The following is a 21904-nucleotide window of genomic DNA, read 5'->3' on the forward strand; positions in this document are numbered from 1 at the left end:
TTATTTGAAATATATAGGTAAATGTGAGGGGAAAGATTTGAAATATTTTGAATGGCTATAAGATTAGAGGTTGGGAGGACTGTTTCAAAGACAGTTATCTTTAATTCTAAGTTTGAAAATTATACTCATATTAATTGGATAAAATTTAAAATAAAATTTAAAAGAGAAGATATTTTTTAAAAAAGGTCTTTATATTACCAGGTAAATAACTCTATGCTAACTGGTAACATCCTGAAAATATTAGCTTCCTTCACTGGCAATCCAAAATGACTGACTTGCTTTTCTAATTTATCTTCTAAATCTTAAATTAAAACATACCTTCCGAACATCAGAACTTTTGGGTTCTGTTGTCCAAGTGATGACCCGAGACACTGCCAGGCGAGTTTCACTGGAATTTATAAAATCTCCTGGATCCATCTGTTTGGCCAGAGTTTCTATGTATTTAAGGATAGCAACCTTCACCTGCAGAGGGATGCACAATGAGAGAGGACAATCAGCTGGTCATTGAGGGGCAATGAGAACACGTCAGAAATAATTAGGTGACTTTTTTTTTTTTTTGGCTGCACTATGTGGCATGTGGGATCTTAGTTCCTCCACGGGGGATCAAACCCATGCCCCCTGCAGTGAAAGTGCAGAGTCTTAACCACTCGACGGCCAGGGAAGTCCCTAGGTGATTATTTTTTTGACAAATACAAAATGAATAAGCATCAACAACAAAAGAGAAGTTATACAATCACCTACCTACCAGAGGTACAAGTATATGAAAATGTGGATTTTTTTCACACACAGCAGAACTTATAAGTTTCATTCCCCATTCAAACATTTAGCAGTGTTTGAACTGCTAAAGACTCTCTTGATAAGATCAGACACTTCTCCTTGAGTCTGCCTTCAGAGATTACAGCTGACTCTTGTCTAGATTTCCCTAGGAACCAGTCTTTATAAATTGAAGTACAATTTGCCTCTTGGGGAAATCAAAGAATTTTGGAAATAAGCTATTATAAATCAACTGGGTAATCAAGGTGGGCAATACAGGTTTTTGGCAAACATACAGTAAGACTCACACAATGAGATCAGGTTCCTTAATAGGTCCATCAACGGCTAGAACTACGTCTCAAAATAAATGTGACAAAAAAGTTTTACACAAGTATCACTGGAGAAGAGACAATACTTATCTGTATAAAAGAACTATCATATACGAGTTTAAAAAGTCTTATTATTCTCCCAGGAATTCCTGACGCATGGGTGGCATGGTGGGTAGGTGTGTGGTAGGATGCAGGCTTCCAAGTAAGCAGGAGGTGGGGCAAAGCACACATGCTTCTCTCTTAGATGCAGCCTTCTTTATCCTTAGAGTAAGCCATTGTTAAATAATCTCCCCTTTCTCAGGCATGTTGGGGTAGAAAAAAAGTTTGAGAACCACTGTTTTTAAAGTCACATCTAACATTCTAGGATTTCTAAGTAATGGTTCTCTAAGACTTTACCAGTGCCCTTTAGAAACGGCACCTGGCACAGTGCACAGTCCTTGTACACAGCAGATTCTAAACACATATTAAATGCTGATTTGCTGACTTAGAAAAAGGAAGGTTTAAATATATTAAAATAGTGACTTTGAAAAAATATTGTCAAAGATTAAGGTAATCAGGTTTTCTATACTCCTTCCCTTATTATTGATCTTAAGATGTCATTTTTCTCACTCAATCCAAATAAGGTCTCTGGGAAGTACTAAGCCAAGTTAATATATAGGAAGTAATATGTTAAAGTTCTGACTCTTGTACATTTTCCCCCTTCTGCTTCCAGTTTAAAAAAAAAGACAGAATGCATCAACTTACATTCTTCATTTCATAATAAATGAATTTTAAGAAGAAGTAACTATAACTTTAAGAAATGTACTGAAAAAAACAAGAATTAACCTATCAGCCATCATGAGTAAATTGTACAGGGGAGAGGGAAAGAGATTTATGGTTACTTTTGCAGCAGCAGGCCCAACTACATTATGGCAGCACATAACATTCTGAATTCTTGAAGCCACGTCACCTTTTTTCAGTGTGACTGGCTGAAAGGTGACTATAGTAAATCAAAGAATGAACATCAATGTATTTTGTTTTTTTGAATATATTTATTTGCACTATGTGAGATTCAGTTAGTTCCGTGTCTTGACAATTTATAGGGAGGTATGTAAAGTTTTTAAAGGGTTTCACAGAATAGGTGTGTATACTATACCAAAGGCAAAATAACCATGATACACATATAATCATTTGAAAATTTACATTTTGGTAGAATATTTCACAAGGTTCTATACATGGTCTGTACTCTGAATAACATAAACATGCATTCTTCTTCAGAGAGGAAAAACAATCTAGTCGCTAAGGTGCGTATAATTCTAAACCTGTTTATGAAACTCAGAAAAAAAAGTCAACAAAATTCCATTTATTTTAAAAAATATTACTCAAATAGAATCACTGTATGCGATTTCCCCCTATTTTATTGCTTCCTTTCTGACATTTACCCACATGATACTCTGTGAGAGATGTAAAATTTTATCTGAAAGATCCAGCACTTCTTCAATAAAGAATTTTTATGCATCTCATACTCAAGTTATTTGTGTTTTTCTACAACCTGTTAAGTTTTTAATTCTTAATCCTGTCACCCATCTGAAAGTTACTTTTATTTTCAGCATAAGGTGTAGCTCTAATAGAACGTCTCCGTGCTGTCTTAAAACATCAATTTATGAGTTGAAGAGTGATCTTCCCCTACAGCTTTACGTGTGTGTGCATATGTGTGTATATATAATATATAAAAGCCAAGCACATACTATGTTCGTATTATATATTATGGTTTATAAATAATACACATATATTATACATAGACTGTTTCTCTAAAAGTCCTATATACAAAAGCCATATATACATATATGCATACAGGTATACATGGCTTTTAGAGAAACAGTCTAGGTATATGTATTATATATATGTATATGTATATAGGGCTTTTAGAGAAACAGTCTGTGATTCTAGTCTCCAGTATGACTTTTTTTAAAAAAATAAATTTATTTATTGTTTTTATTTTTGGCCGCGTTGGGTCTTCATTTCTGTGCACGGGCTTTCTCTAGTTGTGTCGAGTGGGGGCTACTCTTCATTGTGGTGCGCGGGCTTCTCATTGCGGTGGTTTCTCTTGTTGTGGAGCATGGGCTCTAGGAGCACGGGCTTCAGTAGTTGTGGCTTGTGGGCTCAGTAGTTGTGGCTCGCGGGCTCTAGAGCGCAGGTTCAGTAGTTGTGGTGCACGGGCTTACTTGCTCCGCGGCACGTGGGATCTTCCCGGACCAGGGCTCGAACCCGTGTCCCCTGCATTGGCAGGTGGATTCTTAACCACTGCGCCACCAGGGAAGCCCCAATAGTATGATGTTTTAATTATATGTTTTCCACTGTCTTTCTCTTCAGGACTTCAGCAACTTTATTCTCTCCTTCAACTCACCTATCACCCTTATTGCTTAAGCTAATGGTTTAGACCTCCATTTCTACTGGGCCATGAAACATATGTTTTCAACAGCACTTGAATACCTACCACCAGTACCTAAATCATAACTCTTATCATAATTTACAGTTTATCATGTATTATAAACAATAATGATAGGAAATTGTAAGTTTTATATTCCTATGCTAGGCTTAGACAAAAAAATAAGTTTAAACAGTATTTATCAATAATATCAAGTAAATTATTCTCTTTCTGCAGGTCACTTTTTAAAATCAAAACAGATGGATCCTTTTTCACAAAGCAGTTCTGAGAAAATAACATTATGTTGAGTATAAGTCAACCCTGGTAAGAAACATAATTGTGATTTTAAGGTAAAATCATATTCAGAAACTTAAAGGAAAATCAATCCAAGGCAATAATGCATATAGAAACATACTTCGTGCAGAATAGAGCAGAAAATACAAGGCTTATAAATGCTCATATGCTTGTTATTTCCCTGACTTTAACCTCTTTTTAATTTAAGAAAACTCACTAAGAAACATCTTTAGTAAAGAATTCAGGGCAGATCTTTTATATTATCTTTTCTTTTATGTTAAATAATTATTTTTAATCAAAAATTGGAATCTACCTAGTTTTCACTTAAAATAACTAGAAAATGTGTGCTAATAACAATGAAGGAAGTTAATCCTGAATCTAAATTTTGTGCACACATTAGAAAATCACATTGCAAAAAGAAAAAAACGTTACTGTTTCAGTTAAGAACTGGAGAATAGCATTGACATCAAACTTAAAAAGTTCTGCTTACTGAAATACATAGGCAAAACTGACATTTTGCCCAGAATAACTCTTCAAATGCCTAACTTAAAAAAAAAAAAAGGATTGGGAAATCACAAACATAAAATTAGATAAGATTTTATAGAGCGAGTTTGCATAACAGCTTAGGGTTAGCGGCCATACTTGTGTTGCCTTCTAAACATGTATCCCCAGTAAGCTTCTCCAAAAGATAATCTGGTATCAAATAACATTTAAAATCAAATCCATGCATGCTTTATAGGCTTATAAAGGTTAGTAGTTGAATATATAGATGCATACAAACATTATCTGAAACACTGCAGTTTGTAAAGAGAGTTAAGAAAAGAAATAATGCAGATTAAAACAAAACCAGAAAAAACCTTGGAACTCCAAAAAGAGTGAAGCTGGTCCCGAAGTGCTGGCTTGACTGTCTGAAAGTTTATAAAAACAAAATCCACTGATTGAACAGCTTCTTGTGTGACAGAAATACAAATATTAGCATAACTTTATGAATAAAATACTTCAGTTCCTTAAAATGTCATCAAAAGGCCTCAAATTTTTACCTTCAAGCTTGGTGTCTGGGTCTGATCAACTGTAAATCTCATTAGAATATTGAACTGAAGATCATTTGGAAAAGATTCTCTGAAATAAGGAAAGAACAAAATAAAATAAAAATTAAGCCAGCAAGTAAACATTTAGCAAACTTAACAGAAGATTATGTTTAATACCAAACAAAACACAATGTCATTCAGAAAGCATGCATGAAGTAGCACCTGTATGTGGTATATAGACTATGTGGTAAAGTATACGATAAAAGCTACTCCCAGAAGAATCTGAACGTCTGAATTTATACCCTGTAAGTATAAATTTAACCCCCTGTAGGGGGTTAAAAAGCAACACTATAGCAAAGAATGATCTCTTGCCTCATTTATAGATTTAATCAGAAAAATGTTAGTTAAAGTTTAATGTAATGTTAAACTTTAATGTAATGTTAAAGTTCAACATTATCAGAGAAGTTTCCATACCTAATATCTGAATTCTAGACTCACCTCAACTTAGTAAATGGATATTTGAAATAAGTCACTTCAACAATCTACACAAGAAAGTAGAAATATATCATTGGTTCAAAATCTTCTGAAAAAAGAATGCATAATAAAACATTCTTTTTAAACTTAGAAAATATTTTTATCTTTACACTAGACTGAATAAAATCTTCAACTCTACTTTGCAGTTACATCTTAATTAAAATAAAACACTACCTTGAATTACTCAACCAATGTTAATAAAATTTTTTAATAGATTAAATGCAGTGTTTGAACTAAGGATCAACGTTGCATTAAATATACCATGTAAATGGGCAACATCAATAATTTTCAAATGGAACTCATGCAATCTACATAGTTTGAAAAGACTCAGAAATCTGAACTTTTAACAAAGAAACGAAATATTCTTGATTACTACCGGGTAAACTTGAAATACATGAAGAAAATCTTACCTTGTAACATCGAGGGCTTTCTGAACTTTTGCTTGAACAGACCCAAGCAAATCAGCACCCATTTTTTTTAGTAGTTGGGTCAGCAGTACAAACAACCAATCTTGAAGATCATCTTTGTGGACTTGTATGAAGTCCACTAAAGTCTCCAAAAACATGCTGAACACCTACAGTGGATAAACGGGGGAGGGAGGAGAAAAAGGAGGAAATATTGACCTCTATGATCAATTCAAAACTGAAATAGAAAGGAATACAGGAATCAGAGGCACAGCGATTGGCAGCCAAGCGGAAAAACAACCTCTCTTGCTTTTCATTGGACTCTGTGATACAAGAGTACATCTGAACTGTTATCCAACTTCTGCTGAAGTTCGACAATTAGCTATTCCATGCAGCATCACTTGGTAAAGAAACTTTGGCTATAATGGCTGGCACACCTAAGGTCGTCAATGATGCCACAGCTTAAACTGCAATCTATTTTATCTGAAATTCAGGGCAAGGAACTACCTATGGTCTCATCAGCCCCCAGCTCTTTGGAAGAGTGGCAGTGAGTTAATCAGAGGTCGACTATGCTGACAGCTACCTTAACACATAAGATGATTTTGGTATAACGTGCTAATTGGAGACTTCTTAGTTCTCAAAATGTCAGTGGTCACAAAATTTTTTGGTATAAGACATATTATTTATTAAAACTGCCCCAAAAGTAATTTTAAATGACCTGGGATAACTATAACTGTACCTAAAATAAATAAAATCAGGATACAAATCTACATCTACATTTTAATGATTTCTAAAAAGTCCTAGATGGCATGCTATTAGTCTCCATTTCTATTGACGGGTTTTATACTGTTTCCAATATTAATCTACAAGTTTGAAACTTTTTGGAAGATTCAGGAAAAATTTAAGGGAAGGGAAGCTAAAATTCTTAAGTGCTTTATCTCATTAAAAATACTTATGGGGAGGCTTCCCTGGTGGCGCAGTGGTTGAGAGTCCGCCTGCTGATGCAGGGGACACAGGTTTGTGCCCCGGTCCGGGAGGATCCCACATGCCGCGGAGCGGCTGGGCCTGTGAGCCATGGCCGCTGAGCCTGCGTGTCCGGAGCCTGTGCTCCGCAACGGGAAAGGCCACAACAGTGAGAGGCCCGCGTACCACAAAAAACAAAAAACAAAAACTTATGGGGACTTTCCTGGTGGTCCAGTGGTTAAGACTCCACGCTTCTACTGCAGGGGGCAGGGGTTCGATCCCTGGTTGGGGAACTAAGATCCCACATGCCGTGTGGCACAGCCAAAAAATTAAATAAAACAAAACAAAACTAAGGAAAAGTGACTTATGGTAAGGTTATATCTCCTCAATAAATTCAATATCATACAGGAAAATTTATTTCTAGGTAAAGAGGGAAAAGCTCTTAAGACAATGTCAGCCATGTTGTATTATATGAGATAATTTATAATCACAATGGATTATAAAAACTATGGTTTCAAAAGTTAAGCTCAAAGTAACTACACTAATTTGAAAATTAAAGAGTTTTGTTCTCAATATATATTTTATTTCTTGAATTTCCTTTATATAGTTATACATGAACTCCTTTCTTTTCTTATGTTAGAAATGAAGGATTTTTATCTATCAGAATTATAACTAAGCTTTTCAACATTTGAATCTGAGTTAGAAAAAGTACACTTTAGCTACTTGCTCAAGATACTGTCTGTAAAAGCAGAAACTATGACCACTTTGAATTTTCTGTTACCTCTGACCCCCAGGCAGTAAGTACCTGCTTCAACACTGTTCTTATTCACAATGCAGACCATTAACTCCGGTCCTAACCCCACCCACAACCCGTGGCCCATAGCTTCACTGAAATTGTCTCTGGCTCCCTCCTCAGGGCTTGAACGCTGCTGAGGAACTTCACTAGACCTGCTCTGCGACAAGTCCATGTGTCTAATCTAGTAATCACTCTTATTGGTACCTGGCAAATCTGTCAAGTGATGTCCTGGAGTCAGTCAGTACCTGCCTAGAAAGTCAAATGTTAAATATTCAGGAATATTGTGAGCTGGTTGGTGGCTTGAAATCAGCCATGTGGGAATATTTACACCTCAGAATTTATAACAAACATTACAAATCAGGGCTTCCTGCCCCCTCTCAAACATGGTTTACCAGTACAACACTCTAATTCTTTGGTTCACTTTCACTCTTATTGTTTCAACTCTTGCCTATTTTCCTGAAGAGTCCAACTTTAAGCTTTCTCTATGCCAAAATCCATTTTGAAAATCATAGACGTTAGAATGCCCAAGTCAACCCTCCCATTTTATCTGGTTCTCAGGAAACTGAGAACTAGAAAATTAAGTGACTTCCCAAGGTTTCCACAGCTAATCAATGGCTAAGTCACTTGGTTTTTAGTTGTGTTCCATCCGCTCTGTTACTAGACAACTTACCTCATCTACTTTACTGTCATTCATAATAAAATTCTCCACTGACTTTTCCCTCACTTTGATTTCCTCTACAGCTATCCTTCTCATAATCGTTTCTCCAAGGAAGAGCCAATTTTATTCCTCTGTTAAGACTAATCTTGCTTTCTATATTCTTGTTCTTTAAAGTATGGTCTCCTCTATCTTTACTCTTTTATTCTCAACCTAAATTCTTTGTTTACAGATGCAGAAGACACTGTCTCAAGAATTTCTCCTTCAATTTCCATCCTATTGCACCCATCAATTATCTTCTAATCGTGATATATAATAGCTTTTTCATTAGCTTAGCATGCTTAGCCATTCTGTAGCTTGACACTGTTTTTCCTCTTATTATCTCCCTTCCTTCTTTCATTCTTTTTACCAGGCATTTTCCTTTTGCATTCTAAATAAGGAGAGATGTAAGAGCCAGTCTTCATCCTGATTCTCTTTTCACCGAAAGTATGACTTCCTTGACAGGGCCTCTCTGTCCTAGCCTACTAGGCCCCAAAATAACCTCTAGAATAGCTCTCACTTTTGGCCTTCCTCAAATCTGTTGATCACAACATCATCGTAGGCACCAATTCTTTCTGACCTCAAGTCTGGATTTCTGTAACAGGCCAGAAAGTAAATATCCTAGGCTTTGCAGGCCATATAGTGTGTCACAACTACTCAGCTCTGTCATCGTAGCACGGCCATAGACATTATGCAAACAAGTGAGCACAGCTGTGTTCCAATAAAACTTTATTTACAAAACAGACGGCTGGCCAACTCATACTTCTTTCTCATTATCAGATTGTGACATCACTCTTTTGATAGAAACGAAATCCTTTCATGTCCCTTCACTGTCTATAGAATAATGTCTCCAAGGCTTAGACGAAGTTCTAACTCTCCAGACTCATGCTGGACCCTTTGGCAACATAAACTCTTTGTCCCTGAACACATCTCACACACACTCTGCATTTTCTACCACACTCCCTAATCCCCCTATTTACACAAAGTGCATGACTTCCTACAAAGCTTACCACTCAAGACCCAGCCAAAAAGCTTCTTGGACCTCTTTAGATAATAGCCACTGATCATCCCTACTTGGAACTTGTAGTGGGGCTAGCTTTATGGTGCTATTTCACTTTTTCTGAATTTATATCATCTTCCCATCTGGAATATATAACATTTGAGAAAAAAGACTATATATTTTTTAGTCTTGTATCACCAATTAGAACGAAGCCTAAAGTTATCAGAGGCTGAGGACCAAATTAAAAAGTTGTTCAGGGCTTCCCTGGTGGCGCAGTGGTTGAGAGTCCACCTGCCGATGCAGGGGACGCGGGTTCATGCCCCGGTCCGGGAGGATCCCACATGCCGCCGAGCGGCTGGGCCCGTCAGCCATGGCCGCTGAGCCTGCGCGTCCGGAGCCTGTGCTTCGCAACGGGAGAGGCCACAACAGTTAGAGGCCCGCGTACCACACACACACACACACAAAAATGTTGTTCAATGAATGTGCAGGAAAAGTTCCTTAAAGAGTAAGAATTTCCTCATAAGTAAATAAACCTTACCCTGCAATTGGTGGCCAACCCTTTTTCTCAATGCAAGGGAAGATATGTAAGACCTTCCTTTCATGGCAGCCAAGATTTTCTTTTTCTTTCCTATAGTCTTTCTGACATCTCCCACTTCTCTGGACTCAGGCTAGTCACGCCGGGAAGGCCCTTTCTTCTCATCCTGACATAATCCAAAGTTTATGTTCCTGTCAAGATCTGAATTGCTATTTTCTTAAAAAAGACTTCTCTGAGTCTCTAATCAAAAGTAGAAATTTCTTTTGATTAGATAAAATGTGAGTATAACTGAATAAAAATGTAGACATGTTATTTATGGTACCCTATATATAGAATTATACTATATTTTTCAAAATACTTATATCTTATCAATGGTACTTACTAAATGATAAATATATGCATAGATATATATATATCCATCCAAAATATACATTGGAAATTTTGCATAAAATTTCTTACTTGACTGCCCTATCACAGAGAGTTCACTGTCAGATGTTGATATTCTCCCATTTCCTTATCTATGATTAAAGGAGAAAGAGGAAAGTGGACACATTAATATAGTACTAGGGCTAAAAATTTGATTTCAGAACAGAAAGCTGAGAATCACTGCTCCTTAAACAGCCCTGTTTGCTTTTGTGGAATGCCATTAATAGACTATTAGAAAGCTCATACGTGGAGGTTGGAATTCAATTAAAAAAATTAATTGTGAAACTTGGGAATTACTTTTTTAATAATTCAATGAAACCAACCTTCAATGGAATCTATTTATAACTGTAGTTTATTGGAAAATTATAATATTTGAGCTATTACAATTGAGGCAGCCTTTTCTTAACCTCTTATATCTTAGGTGTGCCAGTCATCCAATATAGAACAGAAGAACATAATCAAATTAGATTAATTAGTAGATTAAAAAGCACATCTCCAAACAGAATGACAGTTTGCATAACTGCAAATAGCATTTCGTGGATTGCAAAGGGTCCAACACTGCATGAACTCTTCGGGAGAGAAAACAGAGAAAAAGGGTTAATTTCACAGTCATGCAGTAAAGTTAGGTTTCCAACAAATATTGAACCAACTTACTCTCTATTGAGAGTTCCAACACAGGGGACAGCATGCAAAAGGAAAAAAAGAAAAAAAAGAAAAACACACAAATTAGTCGCCATCAATGCCAAGTTCCTGTATGGAATAAAAACACTTAGAAAATAAAAGTGACAAATGTTTTTCAAAGTTTTACGATAAACTCAAAATAGTTTTTAAAACAAGAGTTAAATGAATAGTATGGGATAAGAGTATGTGATTTTCCTATACTTCTCTCTCATCTTCTTGCCAAGGAAATTTAAAAACAAAAAACAAACAAAAACTCTCTTCTTTTCCAGACCATACTATTGTTGAGGCTCAACTTCTGGAAAAAATCTAAGACTAATAGACACCTGCCAAAATTTCTGTACAGTGCAAACATTTGCTTCTAAAGCACAGTATCTAGAATTTTTCTTTTATCTTTTTTTTTCCCTCTTCAGAAGCAATGCATTCACAAGTTAAATTATTTCTGTGAAGGCTTGGAATAATTACTATTGTTTGGAGGTAAAAAGTAACTATACCACAACTTTTAATTTTCCCCAGGTAAGATGTATGTTTTGGCCTCCTGATCCTAAGACTGCAGACACTCTTCAGGAGACCAGATATGTCCTTCTAAGCAGGGCACTCAACTGTGTTGCATTTTAGTAGCCACTGATTGAATTCCTACTCCAGATGTTCAAGACTTCAAGAGGTAGGACTAAACAGACCATAAAATGTGAAATCAAACCATGCACTTTAGTGAAGGTGGCTCTTCTCAAGTAGGTCCTTCAGAGTCAAATGTCAGAATCACAGGGGATAGCTTTTGGCATCTGACACTCCTTACATTTGAAGGAAAAAATGGGTCTAGAGCAATCAAAATAAAAATCTTCTCTGAATTCCTTAATTTTTCAAACTTATTTATTTTTTAAAAACTTATATAGTGCTTGGTGTGTTGTAAGGGCTTTACATATATTAACTCATTTATTCATCATCGCAATCTTATTAACTCTATTTTACAGATTAAGAAACCAAGGCACACACTGCTAATAAGTGATGGAGGCAGAATTTGAACCCAAGCAATCTAGCTCCACTACCCATAGTTGTTATCACTGTATTGCACTGCCTCTCTTAGAAAAATATTTAGAGGTTTTACAGAGTCATACACTGTGATTGTATGCGTAGTATCTGAAAGTTTAAAAAGTTTATTTATCAAGTTATGGACATCAAATAATTTCAGCTTGTGAACTATTTACCAACCACATTACTCCTGTCCCAGGAAAAAACCCAGCATCTATTTCAACTGTATTCAGAAGTTGAAATAGAAGCTCTTTTCTAGCCCTTCCTTTCTGGGATGTGTATTGGAGCTCACCTGATATTTCAGCTGGACTCAGATGCTTACTCTAACACATATAAGAGAAACATTCTGGGGGTTGGAGGTGATCCTAGATGAAAGGAGATGGGGCTGCTGCTCACACCCTGGTTCTCTAAGTAACCTGTTGGGGACAGCAGGTGGTCTCAATCATGTTGGGGAGAAGTAAGGACAGCTTCCAGTTAACATGGAAGCCAGCTACTATTCAGAAGCTGTTAACACAGCTTTAAGTTGACTTCAACTTAAAAGGACATGGGAGGGCTTCCCTGGTGGCACAGTGGTTGAGAGTCCGCCTGCCGATGCAGGGGACACGGGTTCGTGCCCCGGTCCGGGAAGATCCCACATGCTGCGGAGCGGCTGGGCCCGTGAGCCATGGCCGCTGAGCCTGCGCTCCGCAACAGGAGAGGCCACAACATGAGAGGCCCGCGTACCGCAAAAAAAAAAAAAAAAAAAAAAAAAAAAAAAAAAAAGGACATGGGAAAACCCACCCAACCAACCTCAAGGCATGAGGTGTCTCCTAAACACTACGGCCCATTCTGGGGTCAAGGCTTCAGATGATTTCTGCCCTGTGAGTTTCAGGATAGTTAAGGTTACAGATAAGTGATTCCAATTCAGAGTGGAGAGCTAACCCACACTTGAGGAAGAAAAGAGAAGTCTCTTTGATGGCCTATTTCAAGGCTATGAGGAAAAGCACGTGGCACATTTGGGGAAATGAACGTAGTTTCCAGGATTGAGAGTGACAGTGAGAAGGGAATGACAAGCAAAAATGATAGGCTTTGTTTGAATATTTTCTTGAGGGTAATGAGTAGTCACTGAAGGGTTTTAAGTTAGTAGAGAAGATTTACCTTTTAGAAAGGTTATTCAAATATGCAGCGTGGAAGAGAATTTAGGCATAGGAGGTGGGGAGGAGGTGCAGCTGGCCAAAGATGATTGTGCCCTGAATTAGCAGTGAGAATGGAAATGTTTAGAAGGTTGAATCAATTAGGACTGAGTAAATTTCTAGAATAATGCCCAAATTCTTCACTTGAGCAATGAGAGGATAGTGGTTTCATCTAATGAGATAAAGCAATGCAGGAGGAAAAGTAGTTTTGAGGTTTAAGATGAGCAAAAGGCATGTAACTAAGTAAGTGCAGGAGAACAATGTGGGCTGGAAGTACCATATGAGAGTCATTAGGATAAAGTGGGTGACTTAAGCTTCAGATAAGGTACAGAAGTGAAAGAGGAGGGCCTAAGGCAATGCTCTAAGCAACACCAATGTAAGTAAAACAAGCAGAGAGATAAGTGTCTGAAAAGAGAGGGTGTCTACTGTGAGGAAGACTGGATCAGGCACAACAGAAAACACCCCTCTTCCACCTCTCCCAAATCCCTTTCCTAAAAGTGTCAGAAAAGATACGCTGGATAAACTCACAACAAGGTTGAAAAATAAAAAGGGATGTCAAGCAGCAAACTGAAATTTATGAAAAATTCCTGGTGGCCAAGCAGATGAGATCATGTTAGCAAAAAACAGAGTACATGTTTATGTGGCTACCAACAGCTTCACGGTAAGACCTCCTGCCATTTCCATAGAAGAAAAGGTAGAAAGAATGGGCTTATGTGCGGTTAACTTTGCCAGTTTGGAGACATGAAATGGGAGTTTCTGCTGGATGGCTTCTATCTTCTTGGTAAGCTAAGAGGCCAGGACATATGCTTGGGGCATGAGATGGGTGGAGAGGTGAACAGGGATGGAGTTCTGAGGAAAGACTATCTGACACAGTCTCTGTGGAGGACAGAAGAAAAAAACTAGAGGAAGAGGAAAGGCAGCACTGGGCTTTTAGACAAAAATCACAGATCAGAAATGGAGAATGGCACAATATACAGGAGTAACAGGGCTGATTTCACCCAGCAGGGGCCAGTACATTGTTTCCCTTCAACAGTCTTAACTTTCAACCAGTGGCATGAGCATGAGCAGAGGTTCTTGAACATATTTCTATTTTAGTGTCAATGACCAGAGTTGACTGTATAGAGCAGGGGTCGGGAAACTATGGTCTCAGAGCTAAAAATGGTTTTACCTTTAAAAAAATTTTTTTTTAATCAAAAGAAAAGGCTATTTCGTGACAGAAAATTTTATGAAAATAAAAATTTCAATGTTCATAAGTAAAGGTTTATGGCAACCCAGCCATGGCCATTTGTTTAGATATTGTCTATAGGTACCTTTGTGCTATAATGGCAGAGTTCAGTAGTTCTGACAGAGATCATTATGGCCCACAAAGCTACAAATATTTACTACCTGGCCCTTTATAGGGAAAAACAAACAAACAAAAAAGGCCAACTCTTGATAAAGAACAAAATTTTACTTGGAAAGAAAAGAAAGCATCAAGAACAGCTGCTTGATCCAATGATTGGACTGTTAGTACTTTATAAAATTAAAAAGGGGGGGATATCTACTATTTTAATAATATAAGGATATGATGCAAAAGCTCAAATCAAACCCTGATATTTTTAACTCAGCACAGTATGGTGATATATCCAGTTTATTCTTTTTTTTTTTTTTGTGTGTGTTACGCGGGCCTCTCACTGCTGTGGCCTCTCCCGCTGCAGAGCACAGGCTCCGGATGCGCAGGCTCAGTGGCCATGGCTCACGGGCCCAGCCGCTCCGCGGCACGTGGGGTCTTCCCGGACCGGGGCACCAACCCGTGTCCCCTGCATCGGCAGGCGGACTCTCAACCACTGCGCCACCAGGGAAGCCCCTATCCAGTTTATTCTTAATGAATTACATTACTGGTAGAGTCCCTGATGGACAATCACCAAACAAAAGCTAAACAAAAACGAATTAAAAATAATCTTCCCTTTACATGTGTATTCACTGAATTAACCAAAAAAACAAAAACAAAAACAAACAAACAAAGCCGATGGATCAATAAGAACTGTATGTTCTTATAAAATCCCACAGAAAAAAAAAAGTCTCCTTCCCGAAAACTCTCGGAAGGATTGTGGCTGGTTCTCTGCATCTACTAAGGGAGGCCAAACATCTGTGCTTTCACCAACATCAAACTTGGTTTTCCTACTTGATCTTCAAGAGACTTTTTTTTAAATTTTGACATTCACTTTATTTAAAAAATTTTTTCTTTAAGAGACTTTTTAAAAAAGTGTTTCTCTTTATTACTGTGCAAATCTTAGGATCCAACTAAATTGCATTATTGTCCTAACAAAAAATTAAAAACTGTGACTTCAAGAAATAATCTAGCCTTACAGTCTCATACCTTCCAGCAGAGATGAATTATATTACTTTTGAAGATGTTTTAAAACTCTATTTTTAAAAGTTGTAGAGATTATTAATTAAAACATCATTTAATAAAACAGGTCCACCCAGATCATAATTGTCTTGTCCTTTGGCTCATACTGCTAACAAAAAATGTCAACAGCTAATTTGTTCAGGATTTACAGAAATTTTTCCATTAAAGCAATTCCTACAGCTGTAATTAGTGGTAGCAATATCAGTATAAAATGGTATGGTTATCTACATGCTCAGTTTGAAAGTTATAAACTTAGTGTACTTTAATCTTTGTCTTTAATGGGATCTTGCATTCTTGGATAAAATAAATATACCTTCTGATAAAAGGATAATCTTTAGAAGTTAAAGTACAAGCAATTTATAATTCTTAGCTGGATTTCAGTTTATGTATAGAGTAGGATTTTAGTGTCTTTAAGTAGTGTCACAAGTAATGAAAATATTGAAAACAGAAAAAAAAATGAGGGGGAAATGACATGTGCAACAATAAAGTGAAGACAATTAAAAAAAACAATAAAGTGAAATTTGTTAATATCTTTCTTATGATTTCCCTTCCACATCTCCCTCTCACTTAGGTTAGAAATTCTCATGTAGACACCTGGTGTCCTAAAGGAAGATTAAAGTTTCACCATTGTCAAACATACTGCTGAAAACAGAATAAATGAGTCCATTTTACAACAAAATTTTACATTTTAAAGCAAAATTTCACAGTATACATGCAGACTATGCATAAGTACTTAAATACATTTTAATCCACATTAAAAACTAAACAAAGTTCTGATGATTTTTATGAACTATTTCAATATATGAAATGCTTCTTTTATATTACTAACAAACTATGGGTGAAGCCATATTTTGTGCTTTTTGTTATTTAATGGCAATTCTTTTCTACAAAATTGCTCTTTTAAGAATATATTTATGTTAATAGAGAAGGAAACTGAATAAAAAGTTGGCAAATTTTTTCAACTTACCCCAATTATTTCCTTTACAAATAGTAAAATGTTTTTAGAAATACAAATACTCACCCTAAGTGTATAAGAGTTTTGCATGTTACTATATATTCTTCAGTTTATAGTCTTGGATAATCTCTCTTTGGAGAAGCTTAAACAGTTACTAGAGAGCAATTTCTAAATTAAGTATGATATCAAATACTCAATTTCAATTATGTTTGAAAAGATCATTGCCATTTTAGAGCAATAACAAAGCAAAAATGGCTTATAGTTTTTTGTTATTATTCACTTCTTTTTTGGGGCAATATAATAATGACACCTTATAGGAGTAATCTTAAATACTAAAACATACCTTGCCATGAGGATCAGCAAACATTCTTGTGAAAATTTCACATAATCTTTTCAGTTCAACTCGACTGTCAAAATAATAAAGTGGAATTAATATCTTGCTGTAGGAAGAAGTCGTTTAAAAGTGACCTTACAGGGACTTCCCTGGTGGCGCAGTGGTTAAGAATCCACCTGCCAATGTAGGGGACACGGGTTTGAGCCCTGGTCTGGGAAGATCCCACATGTCGCAGAGCAACTAAGCCCGTGCGCCACAACTACTGAGCCTGCGCTCTAGAGCCTGAGAGCCACAACTACTGAAGCCCGCTCGTCTAGAGCCCGTGCTCTGCAACAAGAGAAGCCACTCCAGTGAGAAGCCCGCACACTACAATTAAGGGTAGCCCCCGCTCACCACAACTAGAGAAAGCAGTGTGCAGCAACGAAGACCGAACACAGCCTTAAAAAAAAAAAAAAAAAGTGACCTTACATATAACTGGGCTTCTTAAAAAAAAAAAAAAGCTAAAAAAAATCATCCCTCCTAAATGAAAAATTAGTGGGATTTACTAGTCAGGGCTAAATACAAATTTATCAAATGCAACAATAATTCTGTAGTAACAGACACTATTTTAAAGGTTGAAAGTTATATGAAAAGAAATACAACTGTACTTCATTAATGTAAGCACAACAGAGGAAAGTATACAGATGACATTCCCAGCACATGAATCTTATCCTTTTAAATGCTATGATGTTTTCTTAAATTTTGCCACCTGAGGGCTAAAATCTTTCTAAACTATGACTATTTCCTTGCCATTTAAAATGATATACTGAACCTAATAGTAATCTAATCTTGATGGGGTTGGGAACAACAGTATGATGCTTTATTGTAGTGATTCACGAACTGTGACATGAAAGCATTAAAATATATTAGGAAGTTTATAGATAAACACTTATTTTAAATTATATAGTTCTAATACTTCCTAAAATAAACAGCTAGTAAATCAAACTCTGAGTGTGGTGGAAAATAGTGGGCCACTTCCTGACTTGATACCTGAAATCAAACTTACGAATTTTCTAAAACTATGCTCTTAAAGGGATAGACCATAGAGATTTAAAACATTACACAGATAAAAAACAATAAAGAGGGGCTTCCCTGGTGGCGCAGTGGTTAAGAATCCGCCTGCCAATGCAGGGGACACGGGTTCAAGTCCTGGCCCGGGAAGATCCCACATTTCGCAGAGCAACGAAGCCCGTGAGCCACAACTACTGAGCCCGCGTGCCACAACTACTGAAGCCTGCGCACCTAGAGCCCGTGCTCCATGACAAGAGAAGCTACCACGATGAGAAGCCCGCACACCGCAACAAAGAGTAGCCCCCTCTTGCCACAACTAGAGAAAGTCCACACACAGCAACGAAGACCCAACGCAGATGAAAATAAAATAAATAAAATACATTTAAAAAAAATAAAGAATTTAGAGAGGAAAAGCAAGCAAAAGCCATTAGGAAAGGAAACCGAATCAAACCCAACTAAAAACCAATATAAACTTTTTTTTTTTTAACTTTATTTATTTTTTGGCCACACCACACAGTAAGGGGGATCTTAGTTACCCGACCAGGGATCAAACTCACACCCACTGCAGTGCAAGCAGTGCAAACTCACACCAGGGAAGTCCCTAAATTTCTGTTCTTAGAGAAATTCACGCCAAATCCATTTCATATTATACCAAGATCCAAATATTACACAAACATCAAGAATATACCTTCATTTCCAAATGAGCATATTCTTTCATCTCACTGAAAAACTTATCAGGAATGAATTTTAATAATGAGTCAGCTTTAATATTATGCATATTTTATTATTTATTTTCATTAAAAAAATTAATAACATTTTTCATTTAACATCTATTTGTGAATAAAAAGTTTCCTTTTAGAAAGTTTCTTTAAATAGAGCAAGTTAATTAAAACTTTTAAAAGTAACAATAGTATAGATGGTCCTAAAGGATTAAGGCTTGGGAAAATATTTTGATGCCACCTTCTGAATTCAGGACACGTTATGAGCCCATACCAGTATCTTTAAAGTGTTATGAAAAAGTCAAGTCAAGTCAATTGTCCTGTCCTAACCAGGCAGGACAATTATTTTAAAGACAATATAACTCACCTTAGCGTTCTCTGATTTTTTAGTAAGTTCTGCAGACCCAGGAGGCCTTCTTTCCTTTCTGACCAGTTGGAGCTAGCACATCTGTTGAGGACTTCTGCCACATCTTCTGTCTGCCTCATGTATGTAGGAATACTACCATTCCGAGAGCTATAGGAGCGTTCTGAACAAGCACTGGATGCATCGCTGTTGGCATCATCATCTGAATGCATCCCGTATGATTCATATCTTCTTCGAGCAGGTTTTTTCTGTTACACATAAAGACTCTCATTAGTGGTAGCTAAAATAATATGCTGGTATTTCACAAATTTCTACTGACCATAAAAAGACTGGTTTTTGTTTAAAAATCAGTGTAAAGCATGCTGCTAATCATTGTAATAATAAAATGTTGATATTTAGTTTTTCTTCAAAAAACATGTTTTAGGAGTTAGTAGATGATGAAATATTCTTTAACTATGGCGAGTGATAAAAGCAGAATAAGACTACTGTATGGAAGTCAGATAAGTAAAGTGGGGAGCACTAAAAACATGGGATTCTTCCTTTTCTTTTTTCAGGAAAACCAAAAAGAGCTACAAGAGTATAAACGAATGGACTCTGTACTAAAATTCTGAGTTGTTAAGAAATTACTACCTTTTTAAAGGATGAGAATGGATCAGAAAATGGGCAATGGATCAGAAAAACATTTTTCCCCATGTAAAGTTCTATTTTTTTCTGTCTCTCAACCTTCTCTTTCCTCTATTCTCCTTTCACTTCTACTATCACTTGTCTTGCCACTCTTTCTTCTCTTGTATGCAACCCTGACATTTCCTAGAGAAGTAAAATACAGAGAATGATGAGAGCCTGTTTTGCTTACTCTTCCTTTTAGGAGGCAAGCTCCTGGAGGGTCCTCCATGTTCTTCCCAATGTGTCTATACTGTCTATTTCAATATTTATGAGAAAGCATATTTAGATTCCTTTGATTTCTTTACATCTGAAGCTTATTATTTAATAAATGTAACTGCTAATTTTACTTTGAATATTGAAAGTGAAATGAGACAGAATAAATAGCTTATTTGAGATTTCTTTGGAAGAATTATAAATCTTTATGAACCTGATATTTGAATTTAGGCTGGTGAGCAGTGGATATTTCTAAGAAACATTTAAGCACAATAATTTTACACAGCTCCAGGTGACTTAAATTCTCCAAGTTTAAGATCTAAAAGAAATATAATTTGAACTCAATTAAAAATAGTTTTATAATGACATTCCCATCACTAAATTGATTTTAGAGGCACCAACTTAATTTAGAATGGCAAAAATGTGGTATTTCCTGTGTTGGTCTTCAAGACCAGTTTTGTTATAGACATCAGTGTCGATGACATCATCGCATTTGTATAAAGTAATCAGGCTTAAAGGATGAGAACCCCCATAGGACACTCTGTTTAAGCACTATCTCCCTGCTGATAATCATATAATCATATATACAGAAAAATGATGTGTATCTAAGGATTTTATTACTTCCATTTGAATTTTTTATAGAAGACTATCATCTGTTAAACTGATGAAGGAAAGAAAAAAGTTATGGTATCATAAGATGTCAGAAAACAGCAATGTATATACCTTAGTCCGTATGTCTCCTAAGAGCTGAGAGCAGATTTTTAAAGAGAAAAATTGAAAATAATGAAAAACATTTTGCTAAACAGCACAGTGAAGTAGGCATAAACAATGCCCATAATTAGAAACATTAACTTTTAAAATATATAGATACATAAGAACTGCTTATTAGGAGAATATATCTTTAACTTGTCAATATCCTTTAGTCCAAAGAAAAAAATCTAAGCTACAGAAATACTCCCATAACCAGTTTTCCAAAGAAACTCAAGTCTTCTTCCTATTTGGATCCTTTTGTTGTTTCCAAAGTTAATTTTATTTCTATGATTTTCCCTAGGTCCAATTAGACTTAGTAGTTGGATAGTCTTTTCCTAAAAACTGATAGTTATAACTGGAATATCTATGTTATGCAAATAATGGAAGTATTCACAATCAAATGATTGGGATTCAGCTTTTAGCCCTGGTGGCTAAACATTCCTCATATAAATCAAATACAACATCTTATAACAAGTAATAGTTCAAGAATAATCCATTCAATTCATAAAATTTATGCGAGCAGAATTTAACTAGTAAATCATCCATTTACAAGAAACTAAAAAACATAATTTGAGAAATACACTGATGAGGAATAGTAAATTTAAAACGTATGACTAATTTAATATCACCAGAAGAAGATGTGATCAATATGTCCCAAGCTCAAGAGAACAAAGTTCCTACTTAGTTGTATTGATTAGAAAAATCAGATGGCTAAGGTAAAGAGAAAAATTCAGCACATACAGACTGTTAGAACAGAACTGCACGTGATTACATTTAATATATTATAGCTATGATCAATGAATATTTTTAAAAACTTGTTTTTCAAATATATGTGGCAAATATTGTATCAACACTGGTTAAGAGGTGATATGTGGTTTTAAAAGGCATCATGTATTTTTAAATTTCAAAACAAAGATGACATCTTTATAAGTTCTGTGTAAAAAACTGAGTAAATGCTTACTTCTCAAATATAGGATTAATATCATAACTTGAAAGAGAAATTATCATGTTGAATTGACTTGGGAAAAAAGGAAAAAGCAATTATAATCACTGTTTCTAATACTTCCTTCATAATTTTAAGTGAGAAAAACTACAGTGATATCTGAACAGCACTCTTCTGACAAACCATCATAGATCTACGGATTATGTTTTTAAGCCTCACTGTTTAATGTGTCAGGTACAAAGAGCCAGAAAGATATCTTAAATATAAGTTGTTTTGAAGGTGTACTTTCTCTCAGCTCAGAAAATACAAATAAATAAAGACTAAACAAAACTGTACCCCAAACTAAAACAATCCCTAAATACCCAAGGTTAAGCTAAACTTGAAATTACATACTTGTAGTGTACATATTTATATACTAATCTATCTGCCTTTATTCTCAGTGTATTACAGTACATAAAAAACATCACCATATTAACAAT

The 21904-nt window shown here is 36.0% G+C and overlaps 1 protein-coding gene across 13 annotated transcripts in view; it reads right to left on the bottom strand.

Annotated features, from left to right (window-relative positions):
• CLASP2 (cytoplasmic linker associated protein 2) overlaps nucleotides 1–21904 on the bottom strand; it is a 177290-nt gene that overhangs the window by 28341 nt on the left and 127045 nt on the right. For 8 of the 13 annotated variants that reach the window (XM_073810969.1, XM_033864535.2, XM_033864532.2 and 5 more), the window contains 6 exons: nucleotides 18860–19104; nucleotides 16733–16796; nucleotides 5756–5919; nucleotides 4824–4902; nucleotides 4641–4691; nucleotides 319–462 (listed from right to left, as the gene is read on the bottom strand). In XM_073810969.1, coding sequence (XP_073667070.1) covers nucleotides 319–462; nucleotides 4641–4691; nucleotides 4824–4902; nucleotides 5756–5919; nucleotides 16733–16796; nucleotides 18860–19104 — 747 coding nt within the window. The remainder of the gene's footprint in view (nucleotides 1–318; nucleotides 463–4640; nucleotides 4692–4823; nucleotides 4903–5755; nucleotides 5920–16732; nucleotides 16797–18859; nucleotides 19105–21904) is intronic. The other 5 variants (XM_033864534.2, XM_033864538.2, XM_033864540.2 and 2 more) reach the window with 1 other exon arrangement.

Source organism: Tursiops truncatus, chromosome 10 (genome assembly GCF_011762595.2).
Source record: "Tursiops truncatus isolate mTurTru1 chromosome 10, mTurTru1.mat.Y, whole genome shotgun sequence".
In the NCBI taxonomy this organism is placed as follows: Eukaryota; Metazoa; Chordata; class Mammalia; order Artiodactyla; family Delphinidae; genus Tursiops; species Tursiops truncatus.